This window comes from Cavia porcellus, unplaced genomic scaffold, assembly GCF_034190915.1.
Source record: "Cavia porcellus strain 051 isolate PalLab524CR breed Dunkin Hartley unplaced genomic scaffold, mCavPor4.1 scaffold_13, whole genome shotgun sequence".
Taxonomy (NCBI): domain Eukaryota; kingdom Metazoa; phylum Chordata; class Mammalia; order Rodentia; family Caviidae; genus Cavia; species Cavia porcellus.
In genome coordinates, this window is record NW_026947496.1 from 22,126,669 (window position 1) to 22,153,288 (window position 26,620).

The 26,620-nt window shown below is 36.1% G+C and overlaps 1 protein-coding gene across 3 annotated transcripts; it reads right to left on the reverse strand.

Moving 5' to 3' along the window:
* On the reverse strand, window positions 1-26,484 carry Dek (DEK proto-oncogene). Of its 3 annotated transcripts, none has more exons than XM_013151387.3 (11): window positions 26,350-26,484; window positions 25,873-26,023; window positions 22,184-22,285; window positions 21,785-21,894; window positions 20,719-20,813; window positions 19,787-19,907; window positions 14,264-14,449; window positions 6,280-6,415; window positions 5,780-5,928; window positions 1,921-1,989; window positions 1-1,528 (listed from the first exon to the last, which is right to left on the reverse strand). In XM_013151387.3, exons 2-11 carry the CDS (start codon window positions 26,012-26,014, stop codon window positions 1,517-1,519), a joined length of 1,122 nt encoding a protein of 373 aa, XP_013006841.1. In that variant the 5' UTR covers window positions 26,015-26,023; window positions 26,350-26,484; the 3' UTR covers window positions 1-1,516.
* Window positions 26,485-26,620: the final 136 nt, after the last annotated feature.

The following is a 26,620-nucleotide window of genomic DNA, read 5'->3' on the forward strand; positions in this document are numbered from 1 at the left end:
TTAAAACACCAATGATTTTTTTTTTTTATTGACAAGGTTTACAGGAACAAATTAAATATTTAAAATCAAAGGCCAATTTTTAGGTCTTAGTTGCTTATCTCATTCATTTGTGGTCAGTGTACCTTTCCTTGATGTTCTAACTTTGTCCAGAAACAAGTCTAATCTATGAAAATACCTATTAACATTGAACATATATCATTTTTACATATTTCTATTCTATGGTGCAAAGACTAAAACACTTAATTGGTACTTCAAATACCTAATTTTGTCATAAGCAGCATGTTTCATTTTAAAATTTGGAGAAAGTTTATTTAGTAAACTAAGACAGTCAACTTAAAAAGACAGTTCAGTCTTTTAAATTCAGGAGTGGTCCATATATTGATCATGTAGAATCTTGATTGGCCAAAATGTAATACCCAACAAACACATTAAATTTCTGTAATGCTAAAAATAAGTACAGTATATTACCACTTTTGAGAAATAGTTTGTTACAGATATCTGCTGCTGCCTACACGTTCTCTTCTGGCATTATACGTAGTACTTTTATCATAATTATGAAGGTGGTCAGGTTTCCTGTTAACATCAACAATTTATATGGTCAAAAGTAGTTAATAAAAATGTCACTTAATGTAGGCCAAATGTACTTATTCTTTTAACTCTTTCCCAGAGTTTGTGAAGCTTTGATGTGTTGATTTTGGTCTGCCTTAATACAAAACATTATCTATGCTTTTGCAGTTAATACTAAAACTATTAAAGTGATGACACTTTCAAAGCAAAGCAGAACTACACAGTTCCTGCAATGTCAATGAATTTCAACTTCCAATGCTCCCTTTGTCACACTTTCTGGCTAACACTGACATTTCATAGTTTACAAGTGTAAAGTATCTACCTACATGAGTTTAAAAATTGATCTGCACAAAAGAAATTTAAAAAAAACTTTATATACAACAAATTGTTTTTTAAAAATACAAAAATAACATCTGTTACTTCTGTCATGCTGACAATTTGGCATATATACTCATGCAGAAGTAGTTCTTAGTTATCCAGACAGTTTGTGTAATTTAGTATAATGAACACAGTGCCACTGAGTTCACTGACAGAAGAGTTGTGTATTCAAAATATTTCATACTAAATACTGCAATAATCTCCGCATGTATAAATGCCACTTACAATAGTTTTTGTCCTACTTGATTAAAAGTATGCCTTAAGCAAGCTAATATTAAGTACACTAAAACCCACGATTCAGGAATCTATGGCCCTATATAGAGAAATTCAAAATGTACAAAATACAGCTATAAAAGTAACAATTACTGCCATGCAACATTTTAAACTAAAAACAGCATAGAAATGCAATTTAAAATGACAAACTCATAAATTTACATTAACACCCAAGATAAAAAGGTTAGTAAATTCTACCAACACAAGGATTTAGAAAAGGAAATACATTCTCTTTGCTGGTATAATGTATATATCAGATCTTCCAATGTGTGGGACCAAGTCATCTTTGTCTTCTATCTCAAGAAATCAGCTGTAATGAAACAAACATTTTTACCATTCCCAACAGATAATTAAGCATATATAGGTCATCAATTATATTCCACTTTTCACATCAGTTTTATGACTGTAACCCTGAGCAGTCATTGGAGCCATATAAAATTAGCTACTAATATGAATCTTCTCTAGCTTCGGGCTGGCGGCTAGAACTTGTTCTCATATATGTGACGGTTCAAATCACAGACTGAGTTCAGATTCTGTCATTAACTATTCAAACTATTCATGCCTCCCCATCCATTTTGAAGAAATTTAAGGATCAAATGTGACAGATTTAAATATTTTGAAAAATATGCAATGTTTGATATTTATAATTTCTGTACTCTTCTGTGTCCAAAATGATCAAATCAGGGAAAGACTGAAAGTTACCTCTTTTACAGTTGTTTTTATGAAGTCTTTTCTCTCAGTTAAATCATAAGCAGGATAATTTTCATATACCTATAATGAAAAGGGTGAACAGATTTTAAAATCCAATAATATTGTATCTGAAAAAGGCAATTTATGCTGTATACAAACCATCTAGAACTGTATTGCAAACATGCAACTTTAATGCCATATACGAAGAGAATCAGCTAACATGAAATGTCTCAGTGCTTTACAAACTGGGAATATGAATTGGAATAAATATGGGTGAGGAAAGCATCTACTGATCACAATTAGGTGGCCTAAATTCTCTGTATCAACAGGTTATCTATGAAGTATCTTTTACAGATATCCACTTACTTTCTTTGAATCATCAAACATTCTACATATGATCCCACAATTTGAATTCTGGCCTCTATTCTACATTATTCTATCTTTTTGTCAGTAAATCAGTCAGTAAGTGATCTCTGCAGTCCTTATTCTTAAAAATTTTACTCTACAAGTTCCCTCTCTTTTGTCAACTTTGTAATTTTCTCATTCCCACTGTAGCATGAGCTGTAAACTTTCACAATGTATATGCACATACCTGTAAACATCTTACTGGCCTAAATCCTATTGTATTTCAGGGTCAGCAACTTGTAAATAGTTGGGAGTTTTGCCCAATCATGGTTTCTGTTAAAACTACTCTACTATGCTGTTGTAGTGTAGGAGCTGCTATAAACGAGCTTAAATGAATAGGTGTGGCCGTAATGTAGTAGTAAAACTTGACTCACAAAACCAGGTGGTAGGATGGATTTGACCCAGCCACCCTCACAAAGAGAGGGCCCCTCATTTAAATTACTCTGGTGGTTTTCCCCTTGTTCTTTCCCCTGTAAAACCCTAGCTGTGAATTGGTCTAAATACTAACTTTTCCTTCAGTAAGCCAGAGGCCTGTGATGCTGAATCTTTTAGAAACCAACTGCCAAGATGCAACTCAAAATCCACTTAAAGTATCACAAAGTGGATGACTACAAATAAATGTAACTAACAACATAAACATTCTTTTGTCTTAAAAGAAAAACACAGTAATTGTATGCAGTAGGTTTACTACCACTTCTATAGGCCATAGGTTGCTATGGGAAAATTTTAACTTTGAAAGGCTTTGGAGACTGGTCCCATTTTTAAATTGATGGACTTCAAAGTCTCCCAGCAACCCCTAGTCCTTGGTCACATTCTCCTTTTACTCTGGTCAGCGACAGGTTCAGCTCCACATTTAAGTGCCCCACAGTCCTGCTTCACCCAAGTCATTACCTTTCGGCCATACCGCTTTCCCCCAATTCGGCCTGCATTCATCAACAGTTTATGAAGACCCATCCCTCAAGTCCCCTGTAGGTCCTTTCCTACTACTTGATCTTTGGTATAACACATGTGCACTCTCCTGGCCCTTTTAAAAATATTTTCTCATCAAACTCATATTGCTTAAAACAAGGTTTAATTGATTTTATGTTCATTATTCACTAATTTCCCCATTTGAGAAAATTGGTTTTTGTCACCCTTCAGCACTGTTACATAGTCACTTCCTGATTACTTACACCCCTTTAAAAACATTAGATATATTTGCAGAAATCCTTTAAATGGTAAAAACTAACCCCCTTCTTTACTCTGTTCCTATCCCTCTCCCTCAGAGATCAGTGATCAGTTTGCTGTATCTTCCACACCTTGAAAAAAATGAAGCTGGGGTGGGGATTTAGCTCAGTGGCATAAGCGCGAGCCTGGCAAGCGCAAGGTCGTGAGTTCAATCCCTAATACCGCCAAAAAAAAAAAAAAAAAAAAAAAGGCCACAAATATATGGGTAAGTGGCAATGGTTTCTTTCTACAATCTTCTGTTTTAGAAAATAGTACCAGGAATGTTTTCCCATGTTCTTTTTAAACTGGTACAAAGTATAGTATTCCAAAAAATTAGATCTACCACAGTAAAACATTTCCCTACTAATGGCCACTTAAGATTATATTTTATTTTTCAGTATTAGACATGCTAAATATATATCATTTATACCCGTGGCTATGTCTATAGGATAGTGACCAAGAAATGGAACTGCAAATTCAAAGGGTATGTTTAAAGATCCTACTTTATGACTTGAAGTATGACTATCTGTCCCCCTACATTCCTCTTAGCAATACATTTCGATTTTTATTGTAGTCTTTTAAAAAAATGTTTAATGTAATTTGTGTTAGTACACAAAGCTGAGAATTTTAAGTGTCACCTGTTTTTTCTGAGCGTTTCTTTTCTGTATCTGTTGCCTGCTGGTGCTCTTTTTGAGACCATCTCCTCTTGGCTTTCATAGCACCACTCCCTCTGGCCTTGCTTCTATCATTTCTTGTATTTGTAGAAATTTCTTCTCACCTCTTACATCCGTAGTCTTCAGGATTGTTTTTGTGTGTACCTTCATGCTTTATCTGCCAGTCTAAGTCACCTTATCTGTATTCCTGGTTTAATTCCAGCAATATTCTGGGGCTTAACCTCTTTTTTCTAAATTGGAGAATCACAATGTTCACACATTGTGTGGCTGTATTATAGAAAAACTTGACTTGCTTATTTTAAAATGTCCAACATAAAACTCAGGTTTTCCTCTATTTAAATAATGTTGTATTCTCTATTATCATTTATTTCACCCAAACTCCACTGTCACAATCACAATAAAGCAACATTTCATCCGGTTCTCCTATTTATGACGTGGATTATGGCACACTTGCCTTCTTTTTCCCCCAATGATACTATGGATCAACCCAAGGGAGGCCCTCACATGTGCAAGGCCAGTAGGTCTGCACCTCCAGCCCAACCCTGTTGCTTAAATTGAAATAAACTGTGTTTCTGACTATTGTGTGACCCTTTGCCTGATCCTTCTTGATATTTCGACAACTTTAAAATTACCTCTGCCATTATCTCACAGCCTCCTAGCCCCATTAATTTCAATAAGAACACCAATCTCAGTTCCACAAAACTAATGTTCTCTTCTATAAAGATTCCTAGTTTATGTAACTTAAACTGTCAGTATTTCAGTGAGTGTCACTGTTCCTTAGCTGTATGGAAAAGGGGATGTTCCACTGACTATGAAGAACTCTTCTGACAGCTTCTCTAGACTCCTCCGAGTCTCTCAAGTAGGTACATTCTGTGGTGCTGCAGCTCCTTCCATGCTGCACTAACAGGGCCCTAATTGGAGTATTTGGCCCTTTCTTGACACTGGACCAGAAGCCCTGGTGCAAGTCAACTAATAGTTTCTCTGCACAATCTCTAACACCTAGTCATGTCCCTGATATACAGCAGCAGCTCAATCAATAAACAATCTATCATCTTAAAAAGTGGAATATTTTACTGTTAGTACACTTCAAAACTTAAAATTTTATTCTGTCATAAGAAACTAAATATTTAAATCTCTGAATTTAGATCTAGAGTATGGAATACCTATGAAATCATACTCAAGACCAGAGCCTGTAATTTCCTGAGAAGTTTTAGAAGAACTTCATAGAAATTTGAATTAAGAACTTAATCTAGGCCAAGGATATAGGTCAGCGGCAAAAGTGCCAGGTCTGGAGCTTGATTCCCAGTAAAAAAAAAAAACAAACAACAACCTAAAATAATTCATTTAGCATACTAACACGAATAAGGAATTCCATGAGATTTTACAAAATACCTCCATCTAGGACAGACTTCAGACTATGTTATGACTATGTAGGTACCCCAGTACTTGTCAAGACTACCTGATATATGGTAATCTAATAAACACTTGCTCAGTGATGAATACACAAAAAACATGAAGCTTCAAATTCAGAAACAGGTGAAAAGTATCCAAGTTAAAACACAATGATCTAAACTTTATCTAGTTACCTCTTTGCAAATCTGCTTCATTGTGACTTCCTCCAGATTAGCATTGGCCAATAATTTCTTTACTGTTTCTTTCAACTCTTCATCGGTAGGTGGTTTCTTCAGTTTTTTAATTAAAGGTTCATCATCTGAACTATCCTCGGATTCACTTTCTAAAAGATTTTAGAATTGTAGTTTAATTGCAATTGATAAATATGCACTTAATATTTTGTGTAGTTTTTCTTCTTCTTCTTCTTCTTTTTTTTTTTTTTTTTTTGTCTTTTTAGACAGGGTTTCACTACGTAGTTCAGGCTGGCCTTGAGCTCATTTTGTAGCCCAGGCTGGTCTAGAACTCCTAACGATCCTCCTGCCTCTGCCTCCCAAGTGCTACTGTGCCCAGCCTTTTCATGTCAGTTTTAAAAAACTCTTAAAACTGGCATGCTACCTTTTCCCCAATGTTTTTTGCAGCATTTAATTACTACCCATTATATAAAAATCTGCTGATAATGTAATTTTTTACGCACCTTTTTTTGAACTGTTCTGATTCTTCTTTGTGGTACTGCTATCTGCCTTCTTAACATTAGCACTTTTTACAGACTTTTTATTTTTAGAAGTAGCTTTCTGTTTAGTTTTTTCTTTTTTAGATGTCTTTTTTGGTGGCTGCTGGAAAGGAAAACAAGGTACACACACTGATGAGGTTCACTGCAACCATTCTTCTCCCTGATGTCTTTTGACTGGAGAAAACCAACATTACATTATCATAAATTAAACATTGCTAATTATCAACTTGTGAGAAATGACTAATACACTTAACACATAATTACAAAAATAAAACATGCCAAATTTGTTGTTATATGGCTATAAAGCTTTGAATGTACTATTTCATTTAATCTTAGGGGAAAAAAATTCCTAAAATATAGATACTCTTATCTATATTTGTATCTTTCCCCCTCAACTGCAATCTAAATTCCATGAAGACAGGTTTTCCCCACCTCGTGTTCCTCAATGTATCCCCCATTAAGTCCTAAAAGTCCTGGTACTCAGGAGATGCTCTCGAAGCAGTTTTGAATATATGGGGAAGCTAAGCTCGTGAGTTTATTTTGGCAAACACTAGCTCAGAACTATTAAACTCAAACTGCACAGATGTGGACAGATCAAAATGACAAAGTTATAATTCATGAACTAAGTCTTAAAAGTAGCAAGTATAATTCTTCCCTTAATACTTCCAAAGCCAAAGCATTCTATACAAATGCCCTACGATAAACACTGTATTGGAATACACAGTCCAATTTGTTCTAAAAGTTAAGTGATCTTGTCATTTTTCTAGGTGTATTTGATTAATTTGCTAAAATCCTATATCTAGATAAGGTTAGTACCACTGCACTGTCTTGATAATTGTACTGTTGCCTGGAACTAGCTAACCAGTCTACATGCTACTACAAAATACATTTGAGGTGGCAATGGGCAGCTTTACTGTGGATGTTTGAATTCAGCAGGTGTTTTTTTTACCTATTTGATAATTCTGAGATGTTCCAGACAGGGCTACAGAAAAGGCATCACTGGTTTATCTCAGTTCTCGATGACTAACTTAAACTTAGTTGTAACTTTATTAGATGTCCATCTCATTCACACAGACCAAATTAGGCTCTGAGTAGGAATACTAAAAAGTTCATAAAGTCCGTTGATCCTCTTAATACACAGAAAACATGTAGGTACAAGAAACTAAGTTATTCCTCAAAGGCCTGGGAAGGGAGACTGCTTCTAGCTCTCACTATGCCATCAGTCTGACTGCTCCACACTTTCACAGAACTTGGCCTGCTATTCATTAAATCCCTATTTTGTGGAAGGTATGGTAAAGAGTAACGATGTGGACTTAACAGTGATACCTGGTTAAAATCCTGACTCTACCACTAATTTTGCATCCTCACGTAAGTAAGTTACCCTTTTCTATGCTTTTTTACTCATCTATAAATGTGAATGTACTTAATAGCACCACTTTGCTCACTGTAACATATCTGATCAGCTTTATCTCTGTAACATGCCGTGGGCCTTTCCGTATACATGAAAACGATGCCTTTTAGGTATGGTAGGATCAGTTAACTTTGGCTACAACTATGGAGGTGAAGCAAGGATAAAAAAGTTAATACACATAAGGCAACAAAGCAAATAAATAGACATGTATAGATACAGATATAGGCATGTACATAAAACTAGTTATTAATCATACTGCAAGCTTAACAGCAGATGTGATTATTGCTAGGAGAGCAGACACCTATTACCTTTTATTAGTTCTATCAGTTCTGAACCTACTAGAAGGGTAGTTTATAGTAGCCATTTAAATCTTTCTTTCTTTCTTTTTTTTGGGGGGTCTTTTTTGTTTTTATCAGTACCAGGGATCGAACTCATGACTGCACACTTGCAAGGAAAGCGCTTATGCCGCTGAGCTAAATCCCCAGCCCCCATTTAAATATTTCTTGTTCATCTGTATGCTACAGATGAATAAGTAAAGTTTACTTGTACTGAGCCCAGAAGTTGTGAAAGTGAGTAAAAGGGAAAAGAACTTATATAACACTGCTTTAAAGCATTATCTTGTGAGTTGGGAAAATAACTACTGAAAGACTCAAAGACTCATGCAGAAAAAGAAATATAAAACATTTAAAAGGATAATTCCTCAATTTATAAAGTTTACATTAAAAACCTCTTAGGTTTTAATAAGCAATGGATTTATACTCATTAACTTTAAAGTTAATAACTTTTAATAAACTTTTAATAAAAGTCCAATCTAATCCCTAGTGTAATAGGGATTATACTAGTTTATGATCGCTAAGCTCTCGAAGTTTCACAGAGCACTTAGAAGGATCATTACACGATGGTACATGCTCGGAATCCCACCATTCTGGAGGTTGAGAGAAGAGACTTTACGAATTTGAGGTCAGTGTGGACTATACAGCAAGACACTGTCTCAAAAAGCTGAAAAAAAAAAAAAAAAAAAAAAAAGTACTAGCCCCAAATACAAAAATGAGGCTGTATCTTTTACTTCTCAAAAAGCAAGAGATAAATAAGCATCAGAAATAATAAGATGTACGATACAAAAGTACATGATACATGAAGATTCTCCCTAGCTGGCCTTCATGTCTGCTCTAGTAAATGCTTATTGAAGCAGTTCTTCCTGAGCTTCCTCAGGACATAGCTCCTAGTACAGAGGACATGATTCATTTTCCTTCCTCATCAAAATGTCAAATTTCTCTTTAGGTCATATAAATCTTTTGTGTTTTGTTCCCACAGAGTGGAATGCTAACTCCATCCCCAAAGTCTGTACTAGACACACGATGTTCAGACTCGTGAGGTTGCTACATTCTGATTTTAACTCCGTTACTCTAACTGCATCTCTCAGTGCTCTACTTTTGTGGCACCCAAGTCTAACCATAAACTGTGTCTGCCTTCCCTGCTCCCCACTGCACCCCCAAAACTTAGCATTCTGCCAATGTACTAAGTAGAACAATTAAAAAGTGTTTACAAACTGGGCATTCTGGCAAACACCTGTAATTCCAGCATTTCATTTGAGAGGCTAAGGCAGGAGGATCATCATGAGCCTGAGGTCAGCCTGAACTACAAAGACCTTGTCTCAAAAAACCAAAAAGGGTGGTTACATTTATAAATCCAGTGCTGGCACCTTGTTTTAAGTCTCTCTAATATTCAAAAATAGTAATTAAATTAGTAATTATCTTTAAAACACATGTTGTCAAAAGAAAAATATTGACAGTACAATGAGAGTTATCATCTTGTTATATAATCAGCTAGGAGCCAAGACTGACTCTTTAATAAAATACACTGGGAAAAGAATAGGTAACAAGTTTGGGGAGAAAAAAATTTAAAAAGCTAGTTTCAAACTCAGAGGATCTACTTCTATTTCTTTGCTATTTCTAAACATGCTGCAAGTAATTCAAGCAGGACTATCAACTATTTTAGACATGCTAAAAGTGAACAGATAAAAATTGATTACTGTCATCAATTTTTGGTAGTACTTTAAATTTTCAAAGATTAGTAATATAAATTTTCAAAAATTGGAAAAATATTTTCCATGTATGATTATAGGATCAAAGAAATGACATAGCACTTTTTGAAGGAAGGCAAAAAAAAAAAAAAAAAATCTTGGGAGATTATGGCTTACCTATCTTTTATAGGCAGCTGGGCTCTTGAAGAAGGGTCACCAAAAAAGACGCCTGTCAGAGCCAGATTTCTGTCCTCACAGCAGAAAGGTTGTACTGGGTGAATAGATGAACAAAATAAAATTAGCTTAAAACACTATTCTTTTAACAACTTGGCTGAGAAAACTCAAAATGCCAAGAGTAAAGAATGTGCAAATGTAGCTTTATTTCACAAAAGATTATGAAAATCAAGTTTATGTGTAAATGGATAGTGATTATTCAAGTTTGCCTTCCAACAAAAGGTTTAAATGGTTTATGCAGTTTTGTAATTTTCTGGTAAATAAGATTTTAGTCTTTTAATAAGACATAATTAAGGACTACCATAACTTTAATATTTGAGACAGGGTCTTACTAAATAGAGTTCATGGTAGCCTTGAGCTAACTATAATGCAGGCAGGCCTCAAATTCATGGCAATTCTCCTGCGTCAGCCTCCTGTAACGTGGGATTTTACAGTGTGTGACACCACGCCTGGTTCTACCACTGCCAACATTTTCAAATGAAAGTTTCTCTGGTTTGTAGAAGGTTACTCCCAACCCATTTTTAATTCACCTCCTTCCTGGAAGGCAGGAAAGGTAACACTTGGATCTCACAGCTTCTCATGCATTAGCCGTATACATGGATATGTCTTGTAAAAGGCATCTTCTCCAAGCAAAAAAGTCAAACATCACCAAAAGTTATATACCAAGTAGTAGGTCAGGAAGAGATGGCACCGACATCCTGGATACTTTTCCCGAACAGTCCATCTGTGGACTTATTGTGAAAGGTAAATGAATTTGTTTTGGACATCAGTTAGATTATAAATTGTTTCAGCTGAAAACTTGATACATATGGGAACATTCAAATTCCACATACAAAGCATAAATCCACAAAGTTTATGTTATATTTCTCTTGGGATAAAACTGCTTTAAAAACACTAAAAAACTAAAATTGGAGAGAAAGAGGTATATATTAGGAAAAGCTTTGAAAAACCAAAAGTATGCTTTTAAGAGTCTGCAATGTTCAGTTCTTTCCTCAATAGCCACTGTTTCTCCTTTCTCTATACTCTCTATAATAATTTTTCTGTGCTTCAGGTTAACAACTGTGAAATGCATAAAAAAAAAAAAAAGCAAAGTGTAATCTCATTTCCTCAAGGTACTAACCCAATCTGGGAAGTAGTTATTTGTAGTCTGTTTGAAGAGATTTTATCTACTAGCTCCTTCCTGGTTTCCAACTATTCTTCCGTTTGTCCTAAAAAGCCTATGTCCAACCTAATGACGAAATTCACAACAGTTTTGCTTACAGAGGAATAACTGAGTTATTCTCATAAAGTGCACCTTCTAATTTGATTCTTAGAAAAGCAAGATTACAAAATGGTTGTGAGCTACTACTCACTACATATCACAGAAGCAAAGGTACAGGAACAGAAAACCTCAAAGGCTTTATACCAATTCTAGCATCTAGTCTTAAATAAGACTTTTTAGAAATCTATCAGTTCTGTTATTAGAATTTCAGTAACTTCACTTAAAAAAATACTGAATTTACTTATGAATTAAGCATCTTACTCTTCCACACAATTAAATATGAAAACGAGCAAGGTACTCAATAACATTCAACCTCATATAACCTGCCAAAGAACAACCACAACTGAAATTTTTCTGTATAAAACTTTTCACTTTAGGCTGGTCCGATGGCAGTGGGTTATCAGAACTTATTAACATTAGTGTCACTAAAGTTGGTATACCACCCCCCCCCACTGCTAAATTTGACTGGCTTTTAAAAAAAAAGGAAAAAAAATAAAACTTTTCACTTTAGTAACATAATGCAGGGTATGCTTGAACTACCAATTGTAGTCTAAATCTCTCAATTTACAAAGGAAACTGGTAAAGGTAAAACTAATCTTCATAGCTTAGATTGTTCTCTTAAAATAGAACAAATTCATCCTAATGCCAAATATTTAGTAAAGTAAAATTTCAAGCAATCAACAAAAAAGCTACCCCAAAAAACACTGTAACTTTTCCAATTAACCTGCAAATTTTTTATGGCCTTGTAGAAAAGGGGTCCTTTCATAATAATTACCAAAAATACCTCCACTTACAACATTCCTAACAGTGAATTGAGTCTTTGTAAAGTAGAAGAATAAAGAAAAAAAACTTGCCATAGAAAATACTCTTTCTCAATAAAGTTTTTGAGGACAGACCTAAATTTAAAGGGCTTTTAGAGTAATAAGAATGCCTAGTCTTACCAGCGGGACTTTATGGGGATGGCAGTAGTATATCCCTCAATCTAAACTATATTAGAATTAAATTTTAGGAAGCATATCAGAACAAGTCCACACAGTAAAAATACCTCTAAAAGAACACTGATATCATTTATATTGTGATTTTATATAATTAATGCATGTAAAAGCCCTTATAATGTTTTTTTTACCCCATGAGTTTCTATCATTTGACCTGAATTTTTAGCAACACACCTTACTTTATAGCACTAAACTGATTTAGTGCCACAGCTCTACAGGTGATCATTATCCAATAACCAATATGGTTATAAATCACAGGACAAAACTAACTCAGAACATGGGACAACAATCTGGAAAAAGTAAGAAAATGAGTATATAATATCTTCACTTGAAACCTGTACCTTAGCAAGGATAGGAAGATTAGATATAGAAATATAACTTGCCATAAAAAGCCACCTTTGACAGTAATATTTACATAGCAGATGGCTGGCACTGTGTTTTTCGAGACAAGGTCTTATCATGTGATTCAGGCTGGCCTTGTACTCACATTAATCTTCCTGCCTCAGCCTCCTGAATGCTGGGACTACAGGTGTGTACCACCCAAAGCGCTGTGCTATTTTAAATAGTCATTTAATACATGGGTAGTATTAAATGCTCCTAGGGATTTAATACAGTGGTACTCTTATTATCTTCATTTTACTATGGGAAACAGAGGTAGAGTTTAAATAACACTGCCCAAAGTCATACAATGACAATCCACTTGAGAACTGGAATTTGAATGCAGTTGTTAAGGGTTATGCTTTGTCTTTGAAAAAATGCGATACATTCTATGACAACTTTTCATGCTTTACCTATCTTTAAGTGACAAATGATAGATGACATAAAATTTGAACACAGGACACAATTACTCTTAAATTGCCACAAATTCAAATGAATGAGTTTCTTTTCTTTTGTCTTTTTTATCAGTACCAGGGATCGAACTCACGACTGCCTGCTTGCAAGGCAGGTGCTTATACCACTGAGCTAAATCCCCAGCCCCTATGAGTTTCTTTTCAATGTCTAATCCACAAAAACTTTGTCATCAACTTACTCATTTCCTTTCATGGCAAAAATATATTAATGAAGCACCCTCCTAGATATGTAGGTCTCTCTTCAAATTATGAAGTATCTCATATTTAGTTTTACAGGCATCTTTATAAAATTTGAGATTAAAAGTTATAAAATTAAGTATCTCAAGACAAACATACAGACTAAATACATATAACTATAAAATAGGACATTTCAGCCCCTCTATCTTCCTGTGGTGCTCAACTGTCGATGGTGCCCCCATGGAGGTGGGGGGATAAACTATGACATTTTGGATTGTCATAACTAGTGAATGAAGATGGCCCCTACAAGGAATTATTTAGCCCAAAATGTCAAACCTGTGTTAATCAAGTATTACATCATTTACTGAGCAAATTCTACCCTCTGAAGGCTTCAAAACAAGATTAAAGTACTGTCTACCAACCCATCATTAACAGTAGAAACTGATCCTCCATACCAATTCTCTCCAATCTACCGCAGTTCAAAACGAAAGTTAAATTTTTTAGTTGTTTTATCAGTTCTCCCTATTACATAGTGGAAGCCAAGTATTCTCAACATTTTACAAATAGTCCCAAACAGAAAATGGCAGGCATTCCTCACTGATCAAATAAACTCCAAATAATAATTTCATTAAGTAAATAGTTTTAAAAAATGACCCTTAAAACCTTGTTTTTGCATGAAAAAGTAATCATTCAAAATAATATACTCCGAAAAAAATTCTGTAAGAATGTGTTCCTGTCCAGGATGAGCATTTCTCCCACTTCCCGTACATTCACTTTAACTCTGAACTTCAAGTCCAGCTCAAAGCCTACAGTGTTTCACTTCCAGGCCAGATCAACTTCACTATCTGCCTACTCTTACATTCTGGTTTGGCAATAAAACTAAGTGTTCTTTTAATTACCTGTGTCTTCACAATTAAAAACACAGAAATTTTTCTGGCTCTATTTATTATATAGCAAGAATACCTAACACTCCCCATAGAAAAGAAGTATTTTTACCTCCTCTTCACTTTCTTTATCTTCATCTGAAGACTCTTCCTTGTTTTTGTTTTCATCTTCATCACTACTAGATTCATCTGATAGAATTTCAAGACATTTGGTTTGCTTTGCCTTCCTTGCCATTCCAGAACTGTTCCGTTCCTTTTTATTGCCTTTGCTAGAAGTTTTTTTAGATTTCGGCAATGGCTGCACAAAAAAAATTTATAGTAGCACTAGTAAGATATATGTCTAAGTCCATCAACTGTTAATCATTTCTCAACTCTCAAGAATATTTATAAGGTCAGCATCTTTATAAAGAATTTGTTTTTAACAACGTGTCAGGTTAATCTAAAATTATATTACCAATTCGCACTTTTGTCCTAAATATCTAGTAAAAACTCTGTAAATGCTGACAAAAATATGTATTCTAGGTTTGATATTGGATGAAAAGCCTAAGTGTCTGAGGCCAAGCTCAGACAGTTGCATACACTTTATCAAGATAGTATTTTAAGTTAGACAAGTTTTCATTTTTTTATAAGCATTAAAACTCATTGACAGTGGAGCTTCTTGTTTTAGAGGGCCCATGAATCAACTACTCATATGGAAACTCAAACCTGATTATTGATTAAAAATCCTAAATTTGTGAATGAAGTACCATATTACCTCTGAGCTCTTCTTTCAATAACAGAAGATCACATTCTCAGTGATGCTTCTGAATAAGCAAAGTGTTATGTTAATTATGAAAGGAATTAAGAAATACAAAGTAGATGCATTGCTATTACCGAGATTCAATTAAATCACACATTTTAACACAAAAAAAAAAAAAAAAAAAAAAAAAAAAAGGGGCTGAGGATTTAGCTCAGCGGCATAAGCGCCTGCCTTGCAAGCAGTCAGTCATGAGCTCGATCCCCGGTACCGATAAAAAGGAAAAACACACAAAAAAAATAAAAAATAAATAAATCACACATTTTTAAAGCAGAGTATATCACATGACAAAAATATGATATTAATCAACAAATTTATTTTTAAATGTTTTCTTAGGGGATTATTTGCTAAATTTTCAAATAAAAGGAGCCTTACATAAAACATCTAAAAATATACACACTAAGGAGTCAATATTATTTCTGAGGCTGTCATTTTATTTTATTATTTACTTTATTTTGCCTGTTATTTTCTACAATAGGCAAAATTTTAAGGTAAACTCTACAATATGAAGGAAATACAAAATGTTCCAAACCCAAACATCTCTAAATGTTGACATGGTGTTAACAAGAAGAAAATTCCACCCCTGACTCACCTGATGTAAATTATACTCAAATTGCAGGGGCACTAAATATACTGTATAAAATTACCTTCGGTCTATGTGTACCTGTACATTAGGGCTCATGTGAAACCCTAATGAGTTTTGTGTTTAGGCTTTAATACCACCCTAGGACATCTAATTACACACACACACACACACACACACACACACACACACACACACACACCCCTCCTCCCCAAAAGGACTAGGACATCTAATTACACACACACACACACACACAACCCTCCTCCCCAAAAGGACTAGGACATCTAATTACACACATACACACACACATCCCTCCTTCCCAAAAGGACTAGGACATCTAATTACACACATACACACACACATCCCTCCTTCCCAAAAGGACTAGGACATCTAATTACACACACACACACACACACACACACACACACACCCCTCCTCCCCAAAAGGACTCTGAAATACTTCTGGTCACAAGTGTTTCGGATAAGAGATACTTGGGGTTGGGGATTTAGCTCAGTGGCATAAGTGCCTGCCTGGCAAACATGAGGAGGTGAGTTTGATCCCCAGTATCAAAAGAAAGAAAAAATAAGAAAAGGAAGGAAGAAAAAAAAGATAAGAGATTCTTAATAAACTTATATTTTCAATTATGTAAATGCTTATGGTAATGTTAGGAAGTATTTTTCCTGAAATTAGCAGAACCACAGGTCTCTCAGAAATATTCAGTCTTGGGGAGTAACTTTTCTGCTATACAAAATTTAAGAGAAAGTGTTTTGTGCAATATAGAGTTCTTATGCAATCTACAAATGAACCACAGGACAGTCTCTCACTTGACCAAACAATCGACCTTTCTAAAGGCAAACCAGAAAAGCCAACTTTGGCCGCTCCAAAAATTTAACATTAGTGGACCAAAGTCACCTCTCAGGATTCTCTACAAAAAAACTTCGTGAATGCACAGTTATCCTTGCTGTGTCATTACTACCACTACCAACTATTATTGCCAGGACCCAATTCTGACAGCACTGTTCAGAGAAAAGGTAAGTCTCACTATTCAAACTCTTACGGTTCACTATATTAACTCCAGGTCTCAAAAGTACTAGAAAAATGGGATTCCTCACTATGGAACCTCAGGAATCAGATACAAATAGTGAGACTATTACCTGTATGCAGAATTAGTTAATAGTGACACTGGAATGAGAGCTCAATAAATCTAAGAAAACTGAAAGGATATTGTTCAAGTAACAAATAAAATACAACTCCAAGAAAAAAATTTCAAGTGGAAACCACAAAATAAGATACACTCTAGAGCCTTCTATGAGCCCTCTATCTATTAATTAGAATCCAATGTCAATAGTATTATCTCCTTTGGGAAACAAAATGTGATTAACAAGTAAAATCAAGATAGAAGTGTAGGGGGCTGGGGATTTAGCTCAGCGGCATAAGCGCCTGCCTTGTAAGCAGGCAGTCCTGAGTTCGATCCCTGGTACCAATAAAAAGGAAAAAGACCAAAAAAAAAAAAAAAAAAAAAAAAAGTAGCAAGATAGAAGTGTAAGGCAGTAAAATAATGATGAACACTGCATTCCTTTAGAACTTTTAAAATTACAGAGAGAAAATAGTCATGAATAAATGAGTTTCCAGGATAACATTTTTCTTAAGTGATGGAAGCATATTAGCACAAAAAACAGCTTGAACTTGTATAACGTCATTGTATGGAATAATCATCAGAGAGGATCACATTTGAAGAACATGGGGGAGGGGGGGACAAAGATAACTGTATATAGGGGCCAAGGATTTAGCTCAGCGGCATCAGCCTGCCTTGCAAGTACGAGGTTGTGAGTTTGATCCCCGGTACCAAAAAAAAAAAAAAAAAAGATAACTGTACAAAAGCAAAGATGGATAAAATTGCAGGCCTTTTCATATTAATAAAGGCAGAAGATACACTCATAGTCATTGTGTGCTTCACAACTCCATAAGCAGTAACAAAAATGGAACACTTTCACTTAAGAATGTTCTTGAAGCAATAACTATTACCTCTTAGTACAGATCTTTATAATACCTATGACAAAATGGGAAACACCTAAGTATTCTCGCTACATACCAAAATTCAATGGTTTGCGCGCTAGTAAGCATCTGTGCATATTGTGCTAAACCAGCTTTTTTTCAAAGAATATGGTTATTTGTTGGGCAGTAACAGAAACTGAACCCAGGGCCTCACATAAGTTAAACAAGCACTCTACTACTGAGCCTAGGCCTAGATCACTATTTTTACAAAAACTGACAAATCTAGCTTTTCAGATTTTAGGTATTTCATAGCCATGTTCTCAAAGTGAGCAGATGAATCTACTGCTTATAGAAAAATAAAGAGTATTACTAATAAATTTTATAACTTCAACTAGAAATCACAATTTTGGTTGCTGGTTTTTTTTTTTTTTTTCCGGTACCAGGGATCGAACTCACGACTGCCTGCTTGCAAGGCAGGCGCTTATGCCGCTGAGCTAAATCCCCAGCCCAGAAATCAGAATTTTGGAAAAGCCACATCTATTACTACCATAAACTTGATTTCCTAGTAGCTAAAAATTTTCCTGATGTTTAATTAATGAATGTGATTTTTTGACAGTGCTCATAGCAACTTTTAGAAGACCAGCATAATTCAGGGAACATTATTTTCCAACTGGTAAATGCAAGATAACTATATGCAAGTAACAAATTTAAGATTATTAATATGCCTTCAAATCTACATTAAACATTACAACTTATTTTTAAATACCAATTGTGGATGACTTGTTACATCAAAAGAGAATATTCATAATCACCTGAAAGGACTTAAAATATTCCTTTTTCTAACTACATACCTTTCAGAGGCTGAATTTTCTTCATACATCTCAAGCAAAACACTACACTATAAGAGGCTGAAAAGCAGAAGAGAACCAAGCTTCTTTCTTCTTGAGACAGGGTCTTGCTATGTAGTTCAGACCTGCCTTAAACTCCCTATGTAGCATATGCTGGCCTTGAACTCACGTTGATCCTCCTGCCTTAACCTTCCAAATACTGGGATGATAGGCATACACGACCAAGCCTGGCAAGCTTTTGCTCTTACACCAAACTTGAAAGATGAAGAGAATGAAAAAGAACAGAAAAAAAGAGGCCACTCTTCTGATTCTTTTGAAAGCATACTTTTTGCATATAAAATGTGTTTTGGTAACATGTTATTTTAGAAAACTGTCTGTAAACCAACTCTAGGGATCCTCATTGATTTCTTTTTTAAAAAAAGAGTCCTAAAACCAATAAATTGAAAAGCACTGAGAAAATAGGTATAACTGTATCTTTTATACCTTAGGCAACTTAGTAATTGCCTAATCAACTTGCCATGTGAAATCCTAAAGCAGCACAAATATAGATGACTTTGTTAGAAAATAAAAAAACTTTATCTTTAAGCTAATTTGAGACATCGAAATCATATTCCTTGGGTTTACAGTTGCATAACTAAAGTAGCACCATGACTTATCCTTCTCTGCCCTTGTCTAGCCAACAGTGATCAGGATCCAGAACAGGCAAATCAAGTCATAGTTATTATTTTATGAGTTAATTCTTTATGTTTTCTCCTCCAATCATCAAATGGCATTCTCCTGAACTTCTAGGCCTACAGGATCTCTTTGCATTTCAGTTTCTACAATGTAAAAAGTAATAAGAAATACTAGTCCAGTCTTAAAGTGAAAGTGTAAGGTCATCTAAGTAACACTTTAACATGTTTTTGCTGATACCATTTGCTATTACCTAATTCTGTGTAAACCTAAATTTTGGGTAGAGTGGGAAAATTTGCAGACTATTTGTTTTTTCTGTCCAAGCTCCTAAGCCTCTGCTGAGGATTCTGGCAACCCAATGCAGGATCATCTTTGTTGCAACATCCAGTGCAACTCCCATCTTGTCTTTCTTGTCCTTGATTACACCTAAGAATTCATCCTCAGTTTCTTTCTACTGTTCTGTGCTTTTAGTCACAGAACGCTTTGTCTCATCTGACATTAATTCAGTTACTTTTCTTGCCATTCTTTTTACTCCTCATATCTGTTATAAGGAAACATACTCACATACTTTCTATATTATTTCTATCACAAGTGTTACAGTTTAATCAGTGGAAGGCATACTTCAATGAATGTACGCATTACTGAATGTCAAGCATACTGCTGGTAAATTACTATTTCATAAAAAAAGAAAAGACCATTGGTTACTGATTAGTTATTGAAACAGTAAAAGTTGATCCTCACTTTGCCTGATGGTTTTGGATGCATTAAAAAATTCAAGATCCTCTTCACCAGTTCACTATTTACACCAGATCTTTCCAAATCAAGAACTTCACATATGCTCTTTAACATGGCATTTCTAAACCTGAAAACAGAAAACGGGAAAAACCAAGGATTTATAAACATTCCTTCCAATATAAAGACAACAGCCAGAGATGATTATTAGGAAAACAGCCCTTACTAATTAGGTTTGTAAAGGCAGTATAAGAATAAATGGACTAGCTGGGCGTGGTGGCTTGCTCCTGTAATACCAGCACTCAGGAGGCTGAGGCAGGAGAATCATTGTGAGTTCGAGACTAACCTGGGCTACAAAGTGAGCTCAAGGCCAGCCTGAACTACATAGTGAGACAAAAAAAAAAAAAAAAAAAAAAAAAAAAAAAAAGACTTTAAATAAACTCATTAGAAAAATATGTAAAAGTTTTCAATACTAAAAAACTCAGAATCTGAGAATTCTTCTGACTAGTGATAAAACATTACACTTTCTCACCATTCTGATATCACACTCCTGAAGAACATTTTATTAAACTCAAACTATAGGCATTTAATAAAAGCTCTAAGAGTTGTGACTTTTTTGCATTATGATGAAAGATAACTGTTTCCATCAAACTGATGATGTTCAAATGGCTTAAATGGTTTTAAAAAGAACAGAGGGCTGATGGGAAGATAAAAGATTTTCACACTCCTCTTAAGACCTTTTGAATTTTGGACTTTAAAGAGCGCTTAATAATCCTGATAGTCACCATTCGTTGGATATTAATGAATATCCCAAGTTCATACCATGAAGTATTCCATTCTTGGCATTTAATGTAAAAAACAAAACACAGCAATCTACTGAAAAGGAACAGGTAATTCGTTTTAAATAAAAAATAAACATGGTATTTACAGATACAACTTACTTTTTCAACATTTCTTCCTTCTTTTTATATTGTACACTTCCTTTTTCAAATGGAAAGCCACTGAATTGACCCACATTCTTCTTTAACGAGGACACCTAAAATATTTTTCGTATTAATACTATTTATCTAATAATGTACAAAAGGAAAACTCAACGTCAACTTGTTTTCATGTGTCCAAGTCACAATATTAAATTAATCAATGTTTATTGTTCAAAATTGAAAAATGTTAGTAATATAGTAACATTATAAAAATCATACAAACTTACTCCTATAAAAATAAAGGTTATGAATTTGAATGAATTCTCATATAAGAACTTTTACCACAACTTATGTCCCAGTACCAGGAGTATTACTAGTTGAGACTTGTGAAATTTGGACAGGGAGGTCTGAGTGGGGTTAAACACATGAAAATAAATTACACCATGCTTCAGACATTCTAACATGAAACAATCCACACCCTCACCAAGGCAAAGTAGTTTCTTCAATTATTATCATTTACTTTTATCAGGTTTTTGCTCAGAATGATATATAATTACACTGAATCATTTCTTCTGAATGGCCAGTGCATCCCCAAAATAAGTATCTTCTAATACATTTAAAGATAAAAAGCATCAATTTGGATTAAATAATTTGAAATTTCTGTTTGAAATAAAAAGAATGGCACTAGGAAGCCCTGGGCATTACAGTCCCAAATAATAGTATTACCTGTGGGAGCTGTGGTTAAGTCTTAAAAAGTCTAGTTTGCTCACTTGTACATCTCAGAAATTGAACTCAATCTTTTTTGGGGTTTGCAGTAAAGGGGAATGAACCCTAGCAATTCTACATGCTGGGTAATCTCTGTACCACTGAGCTACACCACCATAGCTCTCTCACTGAGCCACGGTTTCAGTTTCCCTGGCTAGCCTTTCCTAATTCAACCTCAGCCTCCTGGTAGCTGGGATTACAGGTTTGTGCTATTATGTCTGGCTCATTAAAGTCTTCTATAGAACCATTAACAAGGTTCTATCGTGAAGTAGTTTAATACATAAACAGGTAAATAAACTAGAAGTATAAGAAAAAGTCTTACTGTGCCTGGTCTGTTGTAAAGCAGTTTGTGTAAATTTCTTAGTTCATCTGTTTTCTTCTTACTTAGAAAGAAATGTATCCTTTCAATTTCACAAAGTTTCTGTCCTTTTCCTGGAAAAAAAAAAATCACATTTAAATACCTATTGCTTAGTATACATTTAAAAGTTAATTTTGAGAATTATAGTATAATTTTAAAAGAATAAAACAAAACAAAAAATTATAGTACAACTTATGTATCTCTGCATTGATGGGGAAAATTATATAAAATTACTATACCAAAAATTTATTATCACTTTCCAAGCACTAAATACTCTATTCATATCAAATACTGCTAAGTATCATTTTTTTCATATTTGGACATTTTCACCATAAAATGTAAAAAATATAGATTACACTTTACCTTGTGCAATTGTAAATGGTTCTCTTTGTAAGGATGACACTTGCATTGTCAACCTCTCTACTTTCTTCTTTTCCCTCTTGCCTTCCACGATAAGACTCTTTTCTAGAAAGCAATTTAATATTTCTTAAACAAGAAGCTAAAGAATGTGTTAACTTTATTAGGCAAACATATAGGAAAGAAACCCCCAAACATGCTCTGGAGCATGGCTGTCAGCAGCACATCTTATTACCTGGCAAACTTACAGGAACCCACTTAAAAGCAAACAGAAAACAAACTTCTGTTCAACTTGTCTAACTATAATTATTGCTGTTAAAATCCCAGTATTTTATTTGTGAATAATTCAGGCTCTAAGTTTGTTTTATTTTGTACATGTTTACATGGCACAGAGTGATAACACCTATATATAATAGGTACTGACTGAATGAAGAGAATTACTTTTCTCATCTCATTTCTTTGGTAGCTTTTGAACTCCTTTTCTCTATTTTTCATCAAACAAATACATTCTTCCCTCAGCTGAGAATTCAGCCCAGGGCCTTGTGCATGCTAGGCAAGTGCTCTACCACAAGTTATACTCCCAACCTCCTAAATATATACATTGTTGTAAATTAGACCTCCTACTGTGTGGAGACTATTAGAACTAGTGGTACCCAACTGTGTTTTATCCATTATCAGCTAAAAAAAACCTACAAGTTCATAACGATGAAAATAAATCATTCTGAAAGTTAAAATTCTGTTGAGCTCAAACTGTCTAAAACAAAAAATGAACCAGAAAATGAGTGCATATTTATAAAGTTTAAGACATTAATGTATCTAAAACCATTTACTATCAGGCATGATGGTAAGTGCCAATCCCAGCACCTGAGAAGCTGAGGCAGGAGGATCAACATGAGTTCAAGGCCAGCCTGAATTACAGTGAGACTTTGTCTCAAAACAAACAATTCTACTGACTGAAATAAAATAAACTACAATAACATGATGTTGCCGGTTTTTCATTCATTTGAATGAAAGTTTACTGAAAACTGCACTGGATAGCAGGAATAAACAGATGACCAAGACACTGAATATTTCTTGAAATGATCATCTTTCATAGGAAAATGAGACACAGATTTTAGACTTTAACTTAGATGACAAAACACCTTAAAATACAAGTAAAATCTTGTGTGCCGAGGACAATTAGGAAAAAGGGAACAAAACAATGGCGACAGCTCTGAAAGACAGGTAAGATTTAGGGATGTAAGACTTCGCACAGAATGAGTCAGGAGAAAGGGGTGCTAGCAGGTACATACTAACACTGTTACACACAATGAAGAACAAGCACTGTAGAGCAATACATACAATCAGTCAACATCTTTCCACAGTGACAAACTATTCACTTGCTTCTGAGTATCACTCATAAATAATTGGGCCAGAGCATTTTTCTAAGACTCAGATTAACTAATACACATCTGACACTGTTCCATTTTACATCCTATAGGTACCTACACGACACGCAACACATCCAAACAGAAGTTATAATCGTCTCCAAACTTGATGACTACTGTAAAAATTTTTTTTAAGAAAACACTAATACTACTAGCTGGGTGTGGTGGACATGCCTGTAATACCAACACTTAAGAGAGGCTAAGGTAGAAGACTGCTGCAAGTTTGAGGCCAGTCTGAACTACACAGTGAGACCTTGTCTCAAAAAAACAGAAAGAAAAAGTAAACACTGATACCTTTCACTCAGATGTCAGACAAAATACCAAAACAAAACAAAAACTAGGAATCATCCTTCCATTAGTTTTTTTCTCTCCTCTTCCTCCCAAATCATGGCTAATCTGACCCTTTAGTTGTCAAAATTAATTTTCCTGCCTTGCTTCCAATTAAATATCCAGAGCTATGATAGAACAAGAACTTTCAGAATGCTAATTGATCCACAAACACCTCAAATGAGAAGAGAATTTTTAAAAAAACGCGTGCAATCAATCACACAACTACAAAACTTAACACATACTTTTCATAAATTTTTTTTTTTTAAACTTCAAAGGCAGGCTGGGGATTTAGCTCAGCTGCATAAGCGCCTGCCCTGCAAGCCCTGCAAGCCCGCAGTCATGGATCCCCAGTACAGATTAAAAAAAAAAAACAAACTACAAAGGCTGGAGGTGTAGCTCAGTGTCTGCAGAGCATGCACAAGCCTAGATCTGATCCCCAACACTGGGCCATGTGTGTGGTAGTGGTGGTAGTGGGGTGTTAAAAGTCAAAATTCACAATTAGTCTAAAAGAAAATCTGGACTCTGCCTACTGACTGCCCTTCCAAGCATCAGTGTTTTTGTCATTTACAGTATATCTACATAAATAATGCAATTTTTTGCTGACCAAGAAAATTCACAATTTTGGGGCTGGGGATTTAGCTCAGTGGATAAGCACCTGCCCTGCAAGCAGGCAGTCGTGAGTTCGATCCCTGGTACCAATAAAAAGGCAAAAGACAAAAAAAGAAAAAGAAAATCCACAATTTTGTGGTTATCTCAACCCAGCCCCCTGAAAGACTTAAAACATTAGGGGGAAAGAAAAAAAAGAAAATGACTTGGCTAGAAATGAAACACACAGCCACTTTTCAGTTCCAATATTACAAATATAAGCAATAATTCACATTAAAGTTTTCAATTAAATGCAACGCTTTAGTCAAATATGGAAATAAATAGTTCCTTATTAGGTGACATGCCACTTCAGGTAAAAAGCCTAGCCCAATCTTTTTTTTTTTTTTAGCCCCTATTTACAGACACTATTTACAGAGAGCTGACCGCGGTCTGATTTTAAATTTAAACTGACAATGTAAATTTGGGTTTGGAAAAAAAACGCCAACTCCTCCCAATTCGTCTGAATCGTAGCCATATATGAAAGAAACTCGGACTGGGCCGGTAACATCAAAGAATGCCAGGAGTTGTGGCATTACGGATTTATAAATTGTTGGAGCATCTTCGGAAGCTGGCGTAACTCAAAAAGCCACTGGAGCCCACATCTTTAGTAAGTTACACAGGCCCACTCCACAAAGCACTAAGTGTCTTGTTTATGGTTTCAGTCCATCAACAGTTAATACCACTCTCTCTTCTGCAGGCCAGACTCAGATCAAAACCGAGACAGCTGCGGGTTCAGAATAACTTTCTTCACAGTTCACTTCTTTCATTTGTAACTACTTTCTCAGCAACAGCTTTCTCTGGTCTTTTCTCGTTAAAGAAACTCTCCTTAGAGAAAGGGACCTCTAGGGAAGTTCAGTAAATATAAAAATGAAACCTCACAATAACTTCAGGAGGCAAAAATAATGCGTCATGAAACCAGCAAAATCTCAAAATTCACTTAGCAATTTGAAAACTTCACATACACGCATACCACTTGAAAACAAAAAACAGATCTGAGACTTACAAACTTCCTGTCAAATGATCAAATGTTAGAAGCGCATACTGTGAGGCGGGAAGTGAGCTGCGTTTCCGAACCGTATCAACGTTAAGAAGTATTTTCTTAAAAAATCAGAGTGCACAAAGCCGATGCTCTGCCATTGTTCAACATAAACAGTTTTAGCTAACAATCACTCCGATTTAACGACTGTAGGCGCCAAAAGCAAAGCTGCTTCCTTATTGGAAACCCCGCAAAAGCAAAAAACAACTTAGGTCTGAAAAATACTCATCGCCTTAGGGATGCGACTTCCTCCCCACCTTTTTCTTCCTCTTCGTCCTCGTCCTCGTCGTCCTCCTCCTCTTCACTTTCCTCTCGCGGATCGGGCATTTCGGGCTCCTTCTCAGACGCAGGCTGGGCTGGGGTTCCCTCTCCCTCCGCGGCGGGGGCCGAGGAGGACATGCTGGGGACCTGCGTGCAGGACGGGGCGGCCGCCGTCATCTCCCCTCCCCGACCCGGGGAGAGAAGCGCGGGGTCCCAACCTCAAAGTTGCTTCCTCCCGCAGCCGGATGGTGCCCGGGAGCGGCTCCTGCCCGGCGTCCAGCGATGCCCGAGGCTGCAAACCGCGCCGCCCTTCCCGCCCGCCGCCCGGCCTGCGCCGCCTCCCGCCCGCCCGGAGCCTCCGGCCGCCCGCGTCCCCTCCCCCGCGACAGGCCACTGTCCAAATGGCTGCGTCCATCTCCTGTCGGCCGCACCGGGCAGCCCAGCCTTGGCGTGCCCGCGCACGCAGCTCTCACCACGGGTCCCGGCCGCCACGAGCTTGGCTCGAGAGCTCGAGGGGATCGCGGGAGGCAGCTCAGGCCGACGCCGGGAAGAAGGTGCGCGGGCCGCTGTCTGGCGTGACGCTCGCACCGCGCGCTCTGCTCCGCGGAATCAACAAGATTTTTCAAAATGGCGGTTCGGGAAGGAGAGCGGGAATGCGGCGGCCAATCAGGACTGCGAGCTGGGAGTTGGCGGGCGCGGGGCGGGGGCGGGGCCTGGGCGGGGCCACGGGGGTCTCCCGACCGC

Bases quoted from the DNA above. Each gene is read 5' to 3' on its own strand.
- Dek (XM_005003281.4), bottom strand. From the start codon at position 26,014: ATGTCCTCCTCGGCCCCCGCCGCGGAGGGAGAGGGAACCCCAGCCCAG. The intron at 22,286-25,872 runs GTGGGGAGGAAG...ATTGCTTTCTAG, and splicing joins GGACGAAGAGGAAGAAAAAG to AAAAGAGTCTTATCGTGGAA. The intron at 1,990-5,779 runs GTAACTAGATAA...TTTTCATTATAG, and splicing joins TGAAGCAGATTTGCAAAGAG to GTATATGAAAATTATCCTGC.